This window comes from Diadema setosum, chromosome 2, assembly GCF_964275005.1.
Source record: "Diadema setosum chromosome 2, eeDiaSeto1, whole genome shotgun sequence".
Taxonomy (NCBI): domain Eukaryota; kingdom Metazoa; phylum Echinodermata; class Echinoidea; order Diadematoida; family Diadematidae; genus Diadema; species Diadema setosum.
In genome coordinates, this window is record NC_092686.1 from 30,382,650 (window position 1) to 30,404,213 (window position 21,564).

General features: G+C 40.0%; 1 protein-coding gene across 1 annotated transcript in view; it reads left to right on the top strand.

Annotated features, from left to right (window-relative positions):
* Positions 1-20,500, top strand: part of LOC140243997 (rho guanine nucleotide exchange factor 3-like) — a 123,348-nt gene extending 102,848 nt beyond the window's left edge. The window contains exons 7-14 of the mRNA XM_072323655.1: positions 12,545-12,709; positions 13,087-13,246; positions 15,215-15,291; positions 15,784-15,873; positions 16,322-16,492; positions 16,760-16,930; positions 17,181-17,367; positions 20,241-20,500. Coding sequence (XP_072179756.1) covers positions 12,545-12,709; positions 13,087-13,246; positions 15,215-15,291; positions 15,784-15,873; positions 16,322-16,492; positions 16,760-16,930; positions 17,181-17,367; positions 20,241-20,389 — 1,170 coding nt within the window. The 3' untranslated portion in view covers positions 20,390-20,500. The remainder of the gene's footprint in view (positions 1-12,544; positions 12,710-13,086; positions 13,247-15,214; positions 15,292-15,783; positions 15,874-16,321; positions 16,493-16,759; positions 16,931-17,180; positions 17,368-20,240) is intronic.
* The last annotated feature ends 1,064 nt before the right edge of the window (positions 20,501-21,564 follow it).

Genomic DNA, 21,564 nt, shown 5'->3' on the forward strand with positions numbered 1-21,564 from the left:
TGATGGATCCGCCGACCAGTTTGCTGTAGAGTACCCGAATTCCCTGTGAGTTGATAATTGACAATAGTGTCATGGGGACAGTCCCTCCCGGTGCATGGACGTCAGACGACTCTGGTTGCATGGAGTTTACATGACATTTGCCCAGTAATCAGCCCCTAATGCTTCCCAGAAAAGAGCGATGTTCCACTGAGTGCTGCAGCGGGTCGATCTGGCTAATAAATTGGCGTCAAATGGTGCTCTCAAGAAGTTCGGCAAAATGAGTTCAACCTCTAAAATGGTTACATGATATCTTTATGTTAACATTGCCATGGAAATGCAATCATCACTTTTAGCTCACAGGGACTCAAATTGAGTGGGTTGTTTGCTTTTCTGTTCCAACCACAGGAATTGATTCTTGAACTTTAAATGCTTTGTATTTGGTATGCCAAATATGTGCACATACAGATTTTTTTTGTTTATTTTACTGCAGATCTGGAATTCCCCTAGGACCATGGCTGTATCAATCCACATTGGTTGAATATTCATGTTTAATATGTGAAATATAGTTGTTTATGATTCAATGCAGTCATGCAGCATTTTAGCAGGGAGGGGAAACACTTTCCACCTCTCTGATTTTGGACTAAATGCACCGTGTATAAATGTATAACTATAAGACACTTAGGCATTTGTTGTGCATAAATTCTGGTATGGTGTGCCTTTAAAATCACACACCTCTGGCATAGTTAGATACACTTTTAGATATATATGTATAAAAGTAGATAGATAAATAGATACTGTAAAACATGATATATTCGCGGCATGAATTTTTCGCGAATTGGAGCCGACAGCCTTTTTCGTGGCATGAAATTTTCGCGAAATGCCACTGGCGTTCAATGCGTATAGTGTAAACAAGGACTTTCGCGTGCATTTTAATTTCGCGAATCTTGGCGCTCGCGAAATTCGCGAAATTAAAATGCACGCGAAAATTCCTCGTTTTACAGTATATAGGTAGATAGATAGATAGATAGATAGACAGATAGATAGACTGATAGATAGACTGATAGACAGATTGATAGATACAGATAGATTGATAGATACAGATAGATAGATAAATAGATATATAGGTAGATAGATAGATAGATAGATAGACAGATAGATAGATAGATAGATAGATAGATAGATAGATAGACTGATAGACAGATTGATAGATACAGATAGATTGATAGACAGATTGATAGATAGATACAGATAGATAGATAGATAGATAGATAGACAGGCAGACACATACATGTATTACATACATAAAGATGGGGAGAGAGAGAGATTGCGTCATTATGGCATATACTTCACAAATGAGTCATAAAATGCATTCTGCATCCACACAGTACCCTGGAGAAATGTTCAAAATGCCTGGTAAAGATCTGTTATTGTTGTTCCATTATTTCTTTTTCTTCGCAACTGAATGAATGAAATGCATTGTGATCATATGACTCATCTCCAGAGCCTTTTGTATTCCTTCTATTCAGATTCAGAAAGAAAATTAGGGAATGGTGGTCGAGAAAGGGGTGGGGTGCTAGTTGGGGAGAGAAGTAGATTTGGAAGTATACCAAAGTGTATGTCTGGAGGTAGGTAAATATTTATCGTGAGAATAAATCCCCTGGTTTCTGACTAGCCACCTTCATGGTATCTGCCTCGGTAAATAGTGCCGTTGTGAAAGACAATGTCCTTCCTATCCGAAAATATCTAGAGAATGTCGGTACATTTTTTTTAGATATTTACTGATTGGATATGACAGATAAACGAGCGAGTTCACGAACCTTTGCATGATTACCCAAGGAACAACAGGAATGATCTTTACACAGTCTTCTTTTTTTATACCCCCGCCAAACGAAGTTTGAAGGGGGTATATAGGAATCAGCGGACGGTCGGGCGGTCGGGCGGTCGGTCCGTTGCAAATCTTGCGTTGCGAACTACTTCCTCAGTTTTCAACCGATTCCCATAAAACTTGGCACAGATGTGTGCCTTGGGTTGTAGATGTGCAAGACGTATTTTTTGACAGTACCCAAAAGTATGTTGCCATGGTAACGGCATATTATGGGCAAAAATGGGTACAAATCTTGCGTCGCGAACTCCTCCCACAGTTTTTGATCAATTTTTATGAAATTAGGTACAGATGTTCATCTGAATATGTTAATGTGCAAGACACATATTTCCGCAGTGGCAAAAAGTGCGTTGCCATGGTAACGGCATGTTATTGGTAAAATATAGGGCAAAATGCTTCATGGCAAAACTGCTTCATCAGTGTTCTTCCAATTCTCATGGAATTCATATTGAATGTTTGTCTTAGGATATAGGTCAGCATGACACATTTCTTGACAGTGACAAAAAGTATGTTGCCATGGTAACAGCTCACATATTATGAGCCAAAATGATGAAAAATTTTGTGTTGCAAACTACTTCCTCAGTTTTTGCCCAATTTCCATGAAACTTGGTACAGATGTGTGCCTTTGGTTGTAGATGTGCAAGACGCATTTTTCGACAGTACCCGAAAGTACGTTGCCATGGTAACGGCATATTAATGGCAGAAGATCAAGGAAAGATCTTGCGGATTTAACTACTTCCTCAGTTTTTTGACCAAAGCTTATGAAATGTTGTTTTGACCAAAGCTTATGAAATGTTGTTTGGCGGGGGTATAACCAGTCGCTGTAGCGACATTTCTAGTTTTTTTTTGTCTGCTGTTGCAAAACTCTGCTGACCCCAATAAAAACTGCGTCTCCTTGACTTTTAACCAATGATAACGTGATTGGAAAAATCTACCAGATTTAGTCTTTCCCATTGAATGGACATTTCTTGTGTGGATTCAGTCTCAATGTGATGTTCAAATGCCAGGGTGTACAATTCTGTGAAAACAGATTAGAAAAGTTCAAAACAAATAACACAATGACAAAGTCATGGTTTGCTGAGTGTACAGTCAATTCCTTATGTTTGTATGTAGAGGTTCTGGTTTTCATACTGGTGATGATTGATAGTGTAGAGTATTTCTCACACCTGAAATTAAGGCAATACAAAAAATGGTTGATTTTTATGTATGGAAATTGATTTATTCTTTTTCAAGACAATTGATTTGTATTTCCAATACATTGTACATTATTGCGATGTGAAAATTGGTCTGGCTGATTTTGTTTTTTCTGAAATTTTTGTGATAACTTTCCGTGTACAGTGTGTGTGTGTGTATGGCAATGCCAAGAAACCATCAATCTCTTTGATTTCATAATGCAACATGCCACACTAGGTTTGCACACTTGCTGCCCAGGATCAAGCTCTCGTCATTGTGTAGGCATGCACAGTTTGGAGATTCAAACTGCTTCATTTGCAGCTGGGTGATTTAAATTTTTTCCTGTGTGTGAATGGTGGCAAATAATAATAATAATAATAATAATAATAATAATATGAAATAGAAAAGCATTCAGAGAGCGCATACCTCCACCAAGCAGCTCATTTCCACCCATATACACATGCTGATATGCAATAATATTATTGCCCAAATTATGGAAAAGAAGTGTTTTTTATACCTCATCATATTTGATCAGCTTCTTGCATGCTGCGCGCACCTTGAGCAGAGCATGCACTTCAGTGCGCATATCCAAACCTCAAGTACACACAGCTTTAACTCCCAAGTTCATTGACCCCATTTGCCAAAAAATTAAGAAATCCTTCAAAAATCATAAACATTTCCAGATCACTACCAAAATTCAATAATCTGTTCCTTGTGTCATTATCAAGTTTCCCTGTAAGTTTCATCCAAATCCATTGACAACTGTTTTGAGTTATTTTGCACACAGATAAACAAACCAATGACAGCAAAAACATAACCTCCATGGCGGAGGTAATAATACACTAATTCCTGTGTGTGAATGTGATGTATATGATGCAAGAAATTGAAAATGGGTGTATACACTTGCTTTTTACAAGGAAGCATATAGGAACTGGGGGGGGGGGATGGTGGAGGGCCATGAAAAAGCCACATTGAAGGCATCAATGTCAATATTTGTTTTCATTTCCTTAGCAATTCTTCTGCCCCCTATGCATAAACAACGTGATGAATGTGTGCAAACAGAATGATTTAACCACAATGAAACCAACTACCATCTTTGGCAGTTTTGATGTCTGTGTGAAAGTTTCTTTGCTGTTGCCATGGTAGTTACTCAAAGTTGTTCAGTTTCTGTTGCTGAGTGTTTGCTGCTACCATGATAAATGTTTCATTCATAGCTAACCTTGTGTGTGTTTTCCATTGAGGTGTCAGTTTCTTCCACTGCACCCAGCTTCATTAAAAGTGCAGATACTGTAAATACATAAATTTTTGCGAAACATTAATTTTCGCAGTATTTTGCACTGCTTCTGGTTTGCACAAATTCTAAAACTCGCGAAAATATCTTCACAATTTTTCTGCACATTTTGAATCGGTCGGTTGACAATTGCACAGCGCGAATTCAGGAATCAGCGAATATGTTTCTAAGCCACTCAGTGCGAAAATTAACCATGCAAAATATTGACGTTTACAGTCAGTGATTCCAATCCAAATTGTTGAGATGGAGTCATTGTACAAAAAAAAAAAAATAAAAAGATAATAAAGATAAAGCTTCTACTTGAAAGGGAAGAAAATGATTGGTTAAGTAAATATATATGGGAAAAAACAAAACAAAACAAGACAAGAAGCCTGCCCCAGTTCTGGTATATGATCTACAAGGAGATTGGCATCATGTGTTGACTCACCACGCCACTCTTATTATTGCATGGGCTTGAAATTGGGATGGATTCCACATTTGCAAAGAACATATAAACTTGTATAGTAATACAATTATTGTATAAATGTTTCTGGAACGTGATTCTGAAGATGTCCACATACATGTAGTATTCAGACATGATATGAGTCTCCTCACCGACTGTTAAATGACAGCATCACAGTCTTGTGTCACATGACCTGTCAATCAAACACAAAACTCTCTGCAGGCTTTAACGCAGGTGCTTGTACACTACATGCCATGACAGAAAGGAATACTGTAAAACATGATATATTCGCGGCATGCGAATTGGAGCCGACGACCTTCTTTGTGGCATTAAATTTTCGCGAATTGCCAGTGGCATTCAATGCATATAGTGTAGACAAGAACTTTCGCGTGCATTTTTATTTCGCGAATCTTGCCGCTTGCAAAATTCGCGAAATGAAAATGCACGCGAACATTCCTCATTTTACAGTAGAAACTCAACCAAGAATGTATTGGTCAAAAAGTTTTAGCTGCAAATGAAGAGTTTTATTGCAAAATGAGCTGAGCGCCATTTTTACACATTTCAAAGGAAGTCCATCATCAGATAGAGCAAAATTAAACCTTTCCAGTAATACCTCATAACAAGGAATATTCTAGAAGTTATGATTGAAAATATTCTGTATTTTCTAATTATTTTCTTCTTTTTTTTAAGCAGATTTGATCGCAAATATCTCAACTTTAACAAGAATGGAGTTAGCTCGTTTTGCGATAAATCTCTTCAAATATCATGCGCTCAGAATCAAGAAATGCTCAATCGGAAGCATGCATCTAAGTGCAATGTGTGAAGCTTCCCCTCCCCCGCCCACCCCTCTCAAAACTGTGCAAGATATGAGACTCGTGCATGTACAGCTGTACGGTAATTGGGGTCTCCACTCCTCTCTGATTGTAAATCACAGACTGGGGGTTGGCAGTCTGAATGCTCTCGTGACAGCTCTGATGTGTCTTGAGGCTCTCATGCAGAAACATTGTCAAGTCATTCGCAGCTGACATTTCATGAATATGAAAAACAAAAGGCATAGATTGGTGCACCAAGCATGGTGTGACCTTTGTTATATTATATTCGTTCATTATATCACATGACACGCTATGGTGCACTCCAAGTGAGACAATCACAAAATTTCAAGGGCAGACAATAAAGGAGAGACAAAAGTGAATAGTTCATCATTACAGCCACTCCTTTTTCGCTTTATTGTTGCTTTATTTGTTTGATGAAGAGGGTTGTAAGTCATATTGTGTGTGAACTATCAATTTTTACATTTTCCCCCCTCGCACATGGAAATCATTTCTAGATATTTTGTCATTCTTTTCATTTTGTACAAATTTTGTTAAATGAAAAATGATCAGAATGGTTGTTGCTTCTCCTGAGTGTATGTGGGGCGTTCCCAAATTTGAACTATGTGCAAGATGGTCCAGGAGGGGTAGCAGGTTGTCATTGCAACATAATTAGAATTTTGCTCAGGATTCCAAGCAAAGTACTGAAAATTTAGGACATGGCTGAAAATGAGAAATTTGCCAGTGAGTCCAAATGTGTCCACAAATATATCACAAATTTGCTAAAGATTGTGTCCTTAGATTACAGCTCATTCACCAAAGTCGAATGGTAATATCAAAAAAGGATGGCGAAGGGTGCGTTATCTAAAAATTTTCTGAGGCAGAATCACGATCCTAAACACGTCTAAGGCATTTTCGGGAGATAGATAAATGCAACCGTGTTTTCAAACGCGTTTAGAAATGGCGATTTGAAATGACATTCAAAGAGTGTTTTGAAATGCGTTTGAGACTATGATTGCCATTCTGAGATGAACAGATAGACAGAAGTAGATCAGCACACTGCCATTTTGAAACACGTTTATATCTCCAAGCTGCCAAGGTCAACTTTCATGCAGTATGCAACCCGGAGGTTACGAAATGGGCCGCAGTTGACCTCTGCTTCCCGGGTCGAACTGCGCAAAAAAAAGTAGCTGCGCAGTGACAACACTCGAATCACGATTCGATGATGGTTAGATAAACGCGGCACCATGAGAATCGCCTTTCGAACCACTTTCGCAAATGCCATTCCAAACATGTTTTGAAACGTGATTCTCTCTCTCGAATTATATAAATGCAGCCTAATGTGGCACCAGAGAGCATCTATTTACAGTGTCCGTGGGCAGTCTATAGCTTCCCAGGCCCTATGTAGGCAATGGACCCTGAAGACGCATTCTTCATGTACACTTTGCAACAAATACATAATTACGCACAATTTCAAGATTTTTGTCCTTCCATGCAGGACGTAAAATTATCCAGTTGTGAAGTACTCTGATCTGCAACATTTATGAGTGGCCAGTATCACTTAATTTCATGCGTTCTGCCAATGGCAGCTGTCGTATGTGTTTATGCTGTGTGTTAATGCATTTTATTCAGCAAGTTTATTTTTATCCTGGAAGAATGTGGCCGGTGATTCTGCCAAGGCAGCGCTGACATTAAGCACGAACGTTAGAAATGATGTAACTTGTGTATATGACATTTATAATAGCCAGGAAGGCGCATCAGCCAAATGAGTTAGTAGTTAAATGGGAAGTTATTTTGACGTCACATGTTGGCGTTGGCTTGTACGACTGCCTGCTTCTTGTTCGACAGCATTCACGTTAATGTGCGAATCATTTCTTCTTCCTTCTGCAATGTGGATTATGTCTCCCACTTCCCTTGAAACTGAGAGTAGTTCTCTTGGTCGTGTTTATGTTTACCATAGCAATCCTCTCCAAGCATTTCCTGTGGGTAGCAATTTAGTCAACATCATCACAGGGGGCAAACTAGGAACATACACACCACATGCCATTCCTTTTTGGCATGCCCGATGGTTGCACCAAGGTTGAAAGCGCTTTCAGTGAAACCATAGGCGTTTCCTCAGTCATTTTGCCTGGTTTGTGATGGTGTTTGATTGTGTTTTTCTGCCATGTTGTGTTTATGTAGCAAAACAGGCATGTGCAATATATGCGCAGTAACAGTTGGTAGAATGTCCCTGAGGAAGACTTGGGAAATACACACAGAACAGTGTTCTGTTAAAAGCGGTATATTTATTATTTCCACTCATGCCAGACTTGATGGTTTATGCCTCCTTTTTTTTCTTCTTCTTCTTTTTTTTTTTTTTTCTTTTTTTTGTTCCCGAACCTTGGGATAGTGTGAATTTCTTGTAAATATGATTGATTACCAGGAATGATATCCAATTCATCTGAGTTTAATTTTACCAGATGTTATTTTGTTTGACAGACAGTTTAATCCCATGGCAACCATGGAAAGTAGGTGGGTTGATTCCAGGGAATAATCTAGCAAAAAAGTACCAAATGAGTATTCTTCATTATTCAGATATTGGTGCTTGGTAATGATGTCATCAGATAACATTTCTCAGTGACATTTAAAGGGATAGTGAAGTATAATTTTGGTTGAGATGGGGATTCAGATCTTATTTTATCTTCCTCTTTTTTTTTTTGGCAAAATAATTAAAAAGCACTTATGAAATATCTAAGAGCTTACAATTCTAACAAGATTTCAAAGTTTATTCAAATGAAAATCAGTTTTGAAATGGCTGAGATAGCAAAAAACAAAGTAAAACACAGTTTTCCTAATAAAAGGTGGGTCCCAGCTTTTATTACACGTTGCATAACCTCTTTGTTTTTGGATATCTCAGCCATTTTCAAACCAATTTTCATGGAATAAACTTTGAATTCCTCTTAGCATTGTATGCTTTTTCATATTTCTTAGGAGGTTTTAGAAGGGGTTTCTCAGTATCTCCAAAAAAACAAACAAAGAAACGAACAAACAAGCAAAAATCCTGTAAACCTGAAACCCCATGTTATCCAAAATTAAACTATCTTTGTAACATTCTAATCTCAAACTATTTCTTACAGAAATTACTTCACCTTCATTGGAGATAAGATCTAGATGGAACTGGTAGAATTCGTGAAATCAACGTAAAATCAGAGAAAAAATGTTTAAAAATACTCCTTTCGAGACAAACAGTTTTTTTTTTATATATCTTCAAAAATGTTTCAGTTTAGAAATAAGATCAGTTATCCAAATACATTATTAGTTTGGTGGCTTTTCACGTTTCTGCAGCCATACTAGAATGATAATGATATTAACATAATACCAAACTGCGGGTCAAATGAAAGAAAAGTTCTTATTTTTCCCTCGTCAAATACTAGCAATGAATAGTGAAACTGAGTGAGAGAGAAAATGATATAGCTTTAAACCATAGAAATATGGTTTTAGATCCAAAATTTTGTTTAAAATGAATACTTTCCTGGTCCCCTGTGATGATAGTTTGTTGTTGTTGTTGTTGTTCTTGTTCTTGTTGTTGTTGTTGTTGTTGTTGTTCTTGTTCTTGTTCTTGTTCTTGTTTTTGTTTTTGTTTTTGTTCTTTTCCTTATTCTTGTTCTTGTTCTTGTTCTTTTGTTGTTCTTGTTGTTGTTGTTCTAGTTTGGTAGTACAGAGTTGTACATCTGACCTCATACTTTCGTTTCTTTGTGTGGAGTATCAAGCCCTTCTTCCACTGTAACTTCTTGTAAACTTCTTGGAGTTTTCCCAATGAATTGCTGGCAGGTGTGTACACATTAGAAGCACTGACTCTAGTGCTTTGGGGCAAATAGCACTTTGTATTGATAGTTGGTAGATCATTTCAACTTGTGGTAGTTATTGCAGTTATAGTGCAGTGTAAACTTGCAGTTGGAATTCCGTCGATGGGTCATGTCAAAATATCCCTGTACAGGGATATTCATAGTAACTGTTGTGTTACATCACATGGCAAATCTTATTACAGTATGCTATCATACACAAACAAAAAAACAACAACAACGACACCAACAAAGCCATCATGAGAAATTTTCTTACACATATGTATGTACACCGTATATGTACATGTATGTCCTTCCAGCTTTACATTTAAAATAATGACCTGGCATATACTATGCAGACAGACACTTGGACCCAGTTCCACATCCAAGTTACAACCAATCCTTCAAGTTGCACAAGTGGCAACTATCATTACCAAAGTGATGTATTACACTGCAAGAAATGAACAGTTGAGTTGTTGTTTTTGTGGTAATTACAAACTTTGTATGTCTTTTTATTTCTTTCTTCTTTTTTTTGCATGCATGTGAAGTCACCCTAGCATTATCTAGATAGAGTCACCAAATGGGATCTACTGGTGGATTACAAATGATATTAAGGATGACAAAATCTCTAGGCCTACCCCCTCATATGCCAGATTACTTTTCATCTACTGGTAAATATTTTAGTTGGTTTGAGATCTAAGTGATGATATTTTAAGTCAACTTTGAATTAATGCCCCTCAAGTATCAAATCCTATTTGATTACCATAGTTAGTAATAGTACTCATTCTGCCATTTTAGGTGTGTGTGTCACTTTTTGTTTTGTTTTAATGCCATGAGATACTTTCACAAATATATGTCTTTTTACAACTTTTTGTATAACAGTGGAAAGTATGATAAGGCAATAGTTATCAAAAATCAAATCTCATCTATCAAAAATGAGACAGGAATTTCCACCATGTGTTCAAGCTTTGTTTCATTGCCAGTGCTGAAAACTGCACTTCTTGCACACCTACTGCAGAATGGGAATAGTCCACACCACATTTAGCCAATAGGAGCCCATGGGGGTGTGGTCTACATTCCTTCTAATGGGTAGCTTTATGGAGAAGCCTGTGATTGACATGTCAACGTGAATGTTGACGCTTGATAACGTGTATGCATGGCTCCATGGTGTATGCAATCCTGTGCGCTCAACTCTCTGCACTATACATGCAGTAGCAGATGGCAGTGTTGATATGTCTGGTACCACCCCCCCCCCCCCCCCCCATTTCTCTCTCGCTCTCTCGCTCTCTCTATCTCCACCTACTAACTGCGTGCTGCTTTCTGAGAAGTTGTCCGTCAGGTTGATCTATTGAGGGAATAAATGATAGCAGCTCACAGAGAATGAAGACATAAGCACGATTGGCTCGCTAGTGGAATGAGGGATTGGCGCAGAGCCCCTCTTGACAAGTGTTTCTGTGATACTGTATCATTGCCATTGGCTGTGTGTGCATAATTTGTAGATGAGTGCCACAAGGAATGACTTACCTGTGAGGAAAATCTTGGGAAACTTACCCTTGAGCCTGAGAATACATAATACTGGATTTTTACCACTCTCAACTGTACGATTGCATTCTGCCGAAGCAGTTACATCCATGATGGCTCCCCTTTACTTTTATCCTGAGGTATGTTGTGCCTGCCTTTCATCCTATCACCACTTTTTTTTTTCTTCTTCTCTTTTCTGCTTGTTTTTTGCTCACTCTTGTGAAGGTAGAGTTGATATCAGAGAAAATGCTTTATCTTTACAGGGATGATCTTGCCATTGTGATTCCACAGATTTGTGCTGTATATGATGTTTTGCTTTGGCTTTATTTTGTGAGCCGATCTCATCATTTACTACTTCAAATATGTATCTGCAATTTAATGTTCACCTTTTATAATCTACCGGAAAGCGCAGTCGGACTTTGGAAGACACTTGCACCTGATAGATGTAGGACCTGGATGATGTCCTGACAAAGTAACTTTTAGTGTCCTCGACATTTAGTGCTTGTTGCATTGATGGAGCATTCTTTGATTGAATATTGCACTGACTTTTGATTATATTTTATACACATATAAGCTTACCTTCTTCCAATTAATACTCTAATGCTTGAATGCTGACTTTTCATTTCAGAGGCAACATGAGTAGGTTAATAATGACTTGTTTATTGTTGATGTACTGCTCTCACACGCTGTTCTTTTGTTCATCTGGATCCTGAAAGTGTTTACCAGCACAATTACTCAGCAGTAGTTCACTCTTCTTTGATGTGTTGTTTGAAAGCAGCGAGATGCTGTTGTCTGGTACTGTTGATGTCTGGATAAATAGTGTTTGAACAAGGTGAAAGCAGATTATCTTGGCTTCCTCTTTTGTGATCAGAGCACACTTCCACTGCTGCTTTCCAGGGAAAAGTCTTGCTCTGAAGCACTGTGGATGAATAGGACTGTTGACATCTTAGCGTTTGATCCCTGACGTAATGGGATACAAGTGCTGTTCTCTTTGTTTTCCATGCTCAAATATTTATGAGGGGGAAAAAGGAGGATATGGGAAGACCAGATCCCTTTGTCAGTATCTGTTGGTTTCAAAAAGGTCAGATTTGTTGGCTCACAGTCTTGAGGAAGCATAAACACTCGCTGCATGGGGGGGGGGGGGGGAGGAGTGCTGATTGAGGAAAGCAGAAATCAGGGAAAGCAGGAAAGACATTTGTTCGGTTTGGGGTCACTGACACTCAGTTTTCAGACTTTGCCTCAGTTGTTCTTTTATTCTTGCTTTTTTTGTCTCTATTGTGCATGACAGCCACAAGACAGGATTTTCTTTGTGTCAATTTTACATTCCTTCATATTGGACAAAAGCGGGAAAGTTACGGAAATTCATGTAGATTGAACTCTTCATGATGTCTTTCCAAAAAAAAAAAAAAGATGTTCTTTATGTCCAGCACTTTGTAGAATTGTGTATTAACTGTTAAAAAAAAAAAAAAAAAATTGATTGATTTTGTTTCTTTGTTTATGTGTTGTCTCCTTTTTTTTTTTTCTTCTTTTTTTTTTTGGTCAGGAATGGGGCAAAGTTAGAATGAAATTGAGGAGTGGTTTGATTGCATTGTGACATATATTTGTATTTGGATGTGTGTCTTGCAGCGTTCTATGAGCATCAAGAGTGGCCAGGCCGGCTGCATGACAATCAAGCCTTACTGTAAGCCCCAGGCCACCCCGACCAAGCGAAGAGACAGCAAGCTGTGGTCTGAGACGGTCCAAGGCAGCATCAACGGAGCTCTTACCAAGATTGAAATCAAACGGCAAGAGGTACACAGATTGTCTTCACCCATATATCTACAATTTGCCCTTCTATCCTATACAATCCACAAAGAGCAGATTTCCCTTTAAGTGGAAAGTGGGGTTAAGAAGCCACAGTACTGCCTAAAAATTTGTATTGTTCAGCTGCAAAGTTTATTTTGATTTTAAATCATGCTATCTACAGATTAATTGGGTATTAAAGATTTTCTAAAATGTAGAGAATGAAAACAGTTAGGAATGAAAAAGAAAAATGGTTTGCCATTAATTTACCAGCAAGTTGTAAAATTCTAGTATGCAATTAGCTCTTGCCTGTGATCATTGCTGAGTTTTTCTGAAATGTCTGATATGCATAAATGCAACATTTTCTGCTATTTGCCTGATTGTAGGCCATATATGAGCTGTACCAAGGGGAGGTGGACCTCGTAGAGGATCTGAAGCTGGTGATGAAAGCGTACCGCGACTCGATGCGCTCCCTCCGGATGCTGACCGAGGAAGAGCTCAACATCATCTTCGGTTCCCTTGACGATCTGAGACCACTCCACGAAGGTAGGCTTAATTTCCTTGCTGCCTCTTCCGTCCAACTCTCCCCTAATTACAATGCCATTTGACCCATATTTGCCGAGGGGTTTTTGTTTTGTTTTGGATGATGTGTATGCTTGGAATGTTCATAAATCAAAGGTGTTAATTGCTGTGTTTACGGAAGGTGTACTGAGACTGTCTGAAAAGAAGAGCACTGAGATTCCTGTGGTGGATATTCTCACCAGGACTTGACAATGACACAGTATTTAGATATGCCTCTGTATGTTTGTTTGTTTGTTTGTTTATATGTGTAGTCTCGGAGACAATGTAAACAATGCTTGAAATGTTTACATGGGCATGTCCACACGGTTGTAGGTCAGTGTCAAAGTCAGCCTTTGCTCATGAGAAGGTGTTGTCGTTAGGCGTTTGCAACTGGTGTGCGGTGTAGCAGAGAACCTCAAGTACATACCGAAATATCTCTCGGCCTACGAGTGGGGAAAACAAATAGGTATGGTAATGTTGTTTGTGTGATAAAAGTAACCGCCTAATGAGTACACAATGGGTATTTACGTCAATCCGCAGTGCAGCCTTGTCACGCACAAGCGCACCTCTCGCTTCCCTCTCTGTTACTGGATCTCGATGGGAAGGAAGTCCGGTCGTTTTTTTTTTTTGCGGTGAGCCATAATTTCAGAATAGCTGACAGTCAAAGTCGGAAATGTTTTCATGTGAGACCAGACAGGAGCGGGGATTGACATTGACGGCGATGATTTTCCGAGGCGGTTTCCAGCTCAGATTTAGCACCTGGCAGACGAGAGCCTGGGAGGAAGTGATTGTCATCAGTGTGAATGCACAGTGGCCGCTCTCTTTCACCGACGTGGGAAATCTTCTTGACACTCAGAGGCACTCGTGCATTCCTCTATACAAGATGTTTGTTTGTTGTGCGTGGTGTGATTGATTTTGAGCTAAAACTTCATGCCTGGGTGGATACCCTTTTATTTTTTGAGGATATCTGGGCCTCGTGTCTTGCTCATAAATCCCCACTTACAATATGATAGGTAACTGCCTGTGGGACTTTTCTGTCATGCATATTATACTGTGTCAATCATTGCCACCTCCACTTTATGGGCAATGATAATAGAATCTCATTGTTGAGCAATAATAATAGAATGGCATTGTCGGCAATGATAATAGAATTTCATTGTTGTGTCCTGTCCTTTTTTTTTTCAAACAAGGAGTTACTTGTTTAATACTTTTTTCCTCTCACAATATGAATAAATTTTGTTTAAAATTTTAATTCCTCAGATGTTAGCAAACTATTCATGTTATGAATTTGAAGCTGACAGTCTTTAAGATAGCAAGCATCTTGACTTGAAACAGTGCTGCAGTTTGAATGTCCAATTGGTAAGAAACCCCTCTTCAATGGTAGCACTGTAGATTAAAATTCTCTTACTCTACCATTAGGTTTCATGTCAAGGTTGATAGCAAGAAATTATATATATTCTTGTATTTTCCTGCAACTGTCAAAAATCGTAGGACTGTCTTGGAAAGGTGTCTCTTCTGTTTTTTGTCCATTCGTATTGAGTTGTTTGCACTCCCAAAGGCTTTCAGTGATGATAGCTTTCCCTGCCTACCCATCACCCACATTATGATCATGGGAGCAGCTCTTAACGACTTTCAAGAACTGGGGAGTGTTGATTTCATGAAGCAGTTCAGAGTGACTCGTTTTGCCTGGCAGTTCTGCCTTGTGTGGGTGATTGGTTTACACAGGCTGATATTCTGAGGGTAGAATTCGCCGAAACACGCTCACGTTTCATGTTTCGTTGTTTAGACTAACAGTTAATCTCTGCGTGCTTGTAGTGCGTATTCCAGCATGAAGGGGGGGGGGGAAATGTAATCAGTGTGTTATCTTTGCACCCCCACCAAGCAGCTCTTACTGTTGTGTATTTCATGTATTTTTTCATTTCTTTTCTACTTTCGCTTGTGTCTCCAATGTAGAACTCATAATTCAACTGGGTAAACAAAGAGGAAAGAATGGAATGACAGAAGAAGTTGGCAAGGTGCTGTTGAAATGGGTAAGTTTCCTTTTCTATCTATCCTTTGGTCTCTACAAGAGTGTGGTTATTATATAGCACTTTGCATTCCCCCCCCCCCCCCCTCCTTACTGGAAAGTTCAGCATTATTTATCTTAATGACCTGTATTTAAAGCAAAACTGATTGGCCGTGTTCGGTGCAACCTTCACCCTGAATTTAATGGCACCGTACAGCATTGTAAGCAGCGTATCTGATATCTATCCCCATGGTCATGCGCTTGACAGTCTGAAAAATAACAATGCCATCGCCCTGTTGGTGCCCTCTTATCCTAGGAAAGAAACCTGCCCTATTTGTAGTTTGCCTTCACGTACACACGGAGCAGTCAGTGCCCTCAAAATGTGTCTGGTCAGAGGTAGATTTGGCACGGACGTGAGACAGTTGTGTACACTTGCATTTGGCTGCAGTCTTCAGTGAGCTTGTGACATAACAAGGAAGCCACTGATGTTACACTCTTGTTTCTCCTTCATGTACAGCTTCCCACATTGACTGATGTGTACGTCAACTACTGCACAAACCAGCTGGCAGCCAAGCCCTTGCTGGATGCAAAGAAGCAAGACTCAAAGGTAAGATTTCTCTTCTGATTCTCCGCCTTCCCCCCCCCCCAACCCCATGTATGCTCAGCTTAAAAAAAAAAAAAAAAACTCAAAAGATAGGAGTGAAGACGACGTATTAAATATCATGACAGATCAGTACTGTCATCTGCCTCAGAAGACTCGTGAAGATCAAACAAAGTCTCATTGCAAATCATAAGTGACAGCACGTGACATGCCCTCTCTAGGGCAGACCCGCTGATATGCGTTATTAATAACTCATCTATAATTCGCTTAGTCTGCTCAGGAAATGCTAATCCCCTATTGCCCTATTCAATATTTAGTAGAGAGATGCTGCATGATTTCTCACTCTCTCACTCTCTCTCTGCCTTATTCTCTCATGTAGGTATAGCTGTACACATGTGATAAGTTCTTCCTGTCTATATCTCTTCTATAATCCTCCATTCTTCGTCCATCCCAGGTAAACGACTTCCTCGAAAGGTGCATCGAGTCGCCGTTCAGCCGAAAGCTTGACCTCTGGAACTTCCTGGACGTTCCCCGCAGCCGCCTGGTCAAGTACCCCCTCCTCCTCAAGAACATTCTCCGGCTGACCCCATCCGATCACGTGGACAAGATCCTGATTGCTGATGCGGTAAGTTCAAACCACCTTCTTCATGGAGAACCAAGGCTCTATGAGTTATTTTAAAAATGAATCCAATCCAACAAACCACCTGAAGTTGTTTATAACTAGATACCGTTCTATGTTGCTTGCCATTATGAAAATTATGCCAGACTGCAATTATTGTGTTTAATTGTTGAACAGTGTTAAGTCTTTCTTGCAGAGACATCATCTACTTCTGTCGCTAATGATTATTATTCTATCTTTGTCTTTGTGCGTGTGGGCGATTTGTTGAAACAGATCAAGGCTTGCGAAGACATACTCAGCGAGGTCGACAGGAGGACGGGGGAAACGAAATGCAAACACTACATCAACCTGTTTGAGTACCTTGATGACAGGCAAAAGAACCCCCTCATTGCCTTCCAGAAGGTTCTCCTCTGTGGTGGTGTGTTGAAGAACAGCAAAGGAACGGTAAGTCAAGTTTTTGTGTAGACAGCAATTTCCTCCTAATCTCAGCTATGTCCATTTGTGATGGATGTGATGAACCAGACTTCTGAAATACATCATAGGAACAGTTTCAATGAACAAGACTTCTCAAATACATTGTAGGAACTGTCTTTCAGTAGTGCGCTGAAAAGTTTGTAAGTTCTGTAATGCGCAGTCATGTGCCTGAATACATGCCCTCAAGTGTTTTTTGCTCTCTCGTTTGGTTTCGCTACAGAAGTACCACGTTTTCCTCTTCGAGGACATCCTCGTGGTCACGCGGCTGACGACGAGAAACAACCGAGAGTGCTACCAGGTGTACCGGCAGCCGATTCCCGTCAGGACGATGGCACTCGACGACATTCCAGACGGAGAGATCAAGAGGTCGGGGTCCTTCAGGGGGGCGCTCTCGCACGGGCCATCAGGTGAGCAGACTTTCCATTGCTCCCATTTTTTTTTTTTTTTTTTTTTTGCAAGCTTTGTGGATTACATGGATCTGTTTTAAAGGTGCAGCACAGTTTGGGCTCTTAACAATTGTAATGTGCCTCGGTGTTACAGTGAAGAGATATCTGAGCAAAAATATGATTTTAAAAGCAAAACATGCAATATTTTAAGGAATTAGAGAAATGATGGTGTTTTGATGTCTGCCAGTGTCTTAATTTATATGGAAATAAAATCATTTTGAATTGAATTGAGTGTTAAAGTCTGCCAGTGCTTAAATGTTTTGTCTGATACATATTGACTATATTTAAGCTTCCGTGAAAGACATGCAATGTATTTCTACATTGTATTCTGAGACTCCTCACTAGGATTTAAAGGAGAGGGAGATGAGTTATAAAAGATTTTTCTGCCCACAAAACTGTGCTGAACCTTACAAATCTCCTGTGACGTGGCTTGCTATTTGGGGAATGCACCTTTACTTCAAAACCATTGTCACGGTGGGGTCCAGGGGGGATTCCCCTAGGCCGGACCAGCCCTAGGAGCGTTTCCTCGACTTTGCTCTGCACTTCCAGAGAGTTTTGTTCATGTGCAGTGGATGATTGACGGGAGCATGAATGTGTGGAATGAAGAGTGGGCTGCTGCTATCTAGTAAAAAAATAAAAATAAAAAAAAATGCGGTGACTTATGCAGTTGACACCCAAACCCTGGGAAGACTTCTCTTTGTCCTTTCCTTCGTTTCTGCCTCAATTGAGACCATGCCTGCCTCAATCGAGACCATGCCTGCACGGTGTTTAGAGGGAAATAGCAACTCACTGGTTTGTTTGGTAGGAATGTGGAGTATGCTGTTTTCCTCCTTGTTCGGGGGATGTTTGGAGCTTCTGGTCCTTGTTTTCAACTCACTGACAATTGTACACCTTGGCAAAACTACAGTAGTGTTTCAGAATATTTGTTAGGTTTTCGGGGATTCAAAAAAATGTTTTGCCACTTTTCAAAGCTCAGAAAACATAAAAGTCTAGGCAAATGCGAATATTCTCAGTGAAATATTGTCCCCAAGATTAAAAAATTTGGCTGTATTGCATAGTCATTACACCTTATAAGTCGGATATGATTGCAGTCAGTCAACTTGTTGCCTCAAGCTATATTTGATTACCACCACACACCCAGTTGATAGATATTGTTGCTGTACCGCGTCATCCCTTACGGATTACGTCAAGGAATCAGATCCAGGGGCCTCACCCACTCTTAAAGGAGGGCTCTTGCTTTACCCCTGCCCTGGGGCCAAGGCGCTGGTTTGGTTTCTCCCAGTTAGGGCTCAAGCTATCACCAACACGCAACTGCTCTACCCTATCCCCACCCCCTACCCCCAGAGAAAAAAAAAAAAAAAAGAGGGGCAAAAAAAAAAGAAAAACACTTGAGCTTGTCATCAACGATTTCCTGTTGTGGCATTAATTTGGGCAACTTTTTTCGTTCCATTCCTAGTAGAAAGTCGCGCCATGCCCGCCAGTTGCACCAGGACTGCTTCCCCTTGTCCCTTATCCCTCCTCCTCACTCTCGCTCTCATGAGCCTCCCAAAACCCAGCCCATCCTAATTAGATTGACCCCAAAAGCCCATGAAGACAGGATTGATTTGGCTTTCATGACTCCTTTTTGTAATTTTCTTTCTTTCTTTCTTTTTGGAAACCACACTCAGGTCCTTGGCTAACTCCCCCTTGAGGTTAATTCTGTTTACTCTTCTCACCCACATGATATTATTGTGGATACATATTGCAAGGTTGTCAATGCCTAGTCAATGATAAATTTATTTGCATTGTACCAAAACGAAAATAGATAGGACTCTGTAGGTAGGATAGACATGGTCTGAAAAGCAACTTCTTTATTTAGATAGATAATCTTTGCCATATTTCTGTCACCTTAAAGACAGTGATATGTACATATGGGTTTTCAGTACTTCGATATTATGGGGAAAAAAAAAGAAAGATATATTTTTGAAGTGAAATCTGCATATTTTGCCTTGGTTTAGACAAGCTGTAGTCTTAAGAGTAGAAATGAGAAAAGTTCAGTCAGATATCAATCAATGTGTGTATCTTCGTCATAGAAAAGTAATATGAAAGCACTTATTCTGAGTGGAAAAAGTAACAAAAAAAATGGGCAACGTCTTGTGGCTCCCTTGTCACAAAGACAATGAGATATTTACTGAAATGAAATGTGCATACACTGATAGTTCAAAGAAATTTTTCCTGTTTCACCATTTGACCTGCTTATACGAACTCCTCCCCACTCCCCTCAGTAGAAAGCCTAAAAACGGCCCACCCATTGCCTCTAGCACCTCAGCTGCTTGTCACCCATGCGTTGGTCATCTGTAACCTTAGATGGGGGGAATTCTCAAATGTTTTGCTACCAAACCCACGTGGGGGAGTACCGGGGAGACCAATGTCCTGAGGGTTGAAGAGAGAGAGAGAGAGAGCTAGAGAAACATAATGAAGATATTTAGAGTTACCAAACTTGCAGGAATGTCTGGTTTGAGGTCTCACCATCTGAATGTCTGACCCCCTCTGTGACCTCTTCACTCTGCTCCCTCTTTCATTTTCACCTTCTTGTACTTTAAAACCAGCTATCTTTGACTTAAATCAGAGTGATTCTTTGTTTCATGCACTCCTGTTCATTTCGCCCATTTACATACATGTATGCATAAGTCTGATACTGTTAGGGTAATATGTACATGCAGTAGTGCTGGTAAGACACATTTTGTGTAAAAGTTACTTTGTTATTTGCTGAAAAAGAAAAAAAAATGGAAGAAGAGAGACGCCATGAACTAAATTTAGTATTTCCTGCTTTTTTATGTGTTTGTGTTCTGCAGTGAAATGTGGCTTCAAGGTGCGGTCAACCAACCCCAGCCTCTCACAGTCCTTCACACTACACACCACAGACGAGCATGACAAGAAGCAGTGGTTACAGCTCTTCCGCACCGCCATCAGGAGAGCGCGACAGGACGACACTTGCGTCTGAGCACCACTCCTCCGTGGGGGCAAGCGCCGAGAGGTTGCCGTGCATCTCGTCTCTATTTCCCTCAAGGATTTTCCCCGCTGACCACCACTGGACACGTCCAGAGAAATGCTCACTGATAACATGAGAAAGAACTCTGATGATTGATGGTGGATATCTGGGGAAAAATGGGGGAAAGAAATGAAAGTGGACAGAAAGAGAGAGAGATCCTCTCTAAAGACCTGAACAGAGGACTTTTGTAACCATGGCGCTGCATCCAGTAGGAGACAGGAGATGGAGTTACACTCAGGTGGTGCATTCGAGCTATCTCATACACACACTCACACACACACACACACACAGACCACCAGCTCACGCACATCTAGCAGAGATGATGCAGTCTCGCCAGCCAGTGAAGAGGGCCGGAGGTCAGGCAGGAGAGGAGGAAAATCGAAAGCCTGGAAGCAGCGGGCCAAATTCTCGTCCGCCACGTCTCCGCCGCGTGATCATCTCCTCCGGGGCAAGCCATTTTTTTGTGTGGCTCACGCGGGGATACGAAGGTCGCGTTTGACACCGCACGTCCGCACTGGCCCCGCTCATTGGCCTGTTGTCGAGTTCAATCAACGTCAAATTGTTTGCACCTTCCTCAAGAGTTGGAGATTGAAGAATTTCATACGAAGTCATTGTATATTTATATATATTTTTGTATGTGTATCCTGATATGACAAACAACTCCCCCAACTTGCCTCAGTTTATATATAATTACTTCATATAGGGGACATTCTTTGAACTGAATTTTGTATGAACACATGATGGTTTGGCTGGTCTTCTCCATTTTTTTTTCATTTCCTTACTTTTTTTTTGAACCATGATTATTTCCTGAAAGTCTGTCATTCCAAAGATGTTTTTATCTTTATTGTCTTCATGTTTTAAGGAGGTTTTGAAAAGCTCATACTCGAGATTAAGAATTTGAAGGAAACATCAATAAAGGGGATGAAAGCAGTTCTAATTTGTTCCAATACCATTAGAAGGAAGAGTTTGTGTTTACTTTCAACCTCACTGATGAATACCTGGTTCTAGTCTGTCTCTTTTTTTGTGAGGCCTCCTCCTTTTTTCATTTCACTCATTACCTATCCCCTTTCAAGCACTTTCATTTCATTCTTTTGTACATACTGATGTATGTGTACCTTTAGAGTCAT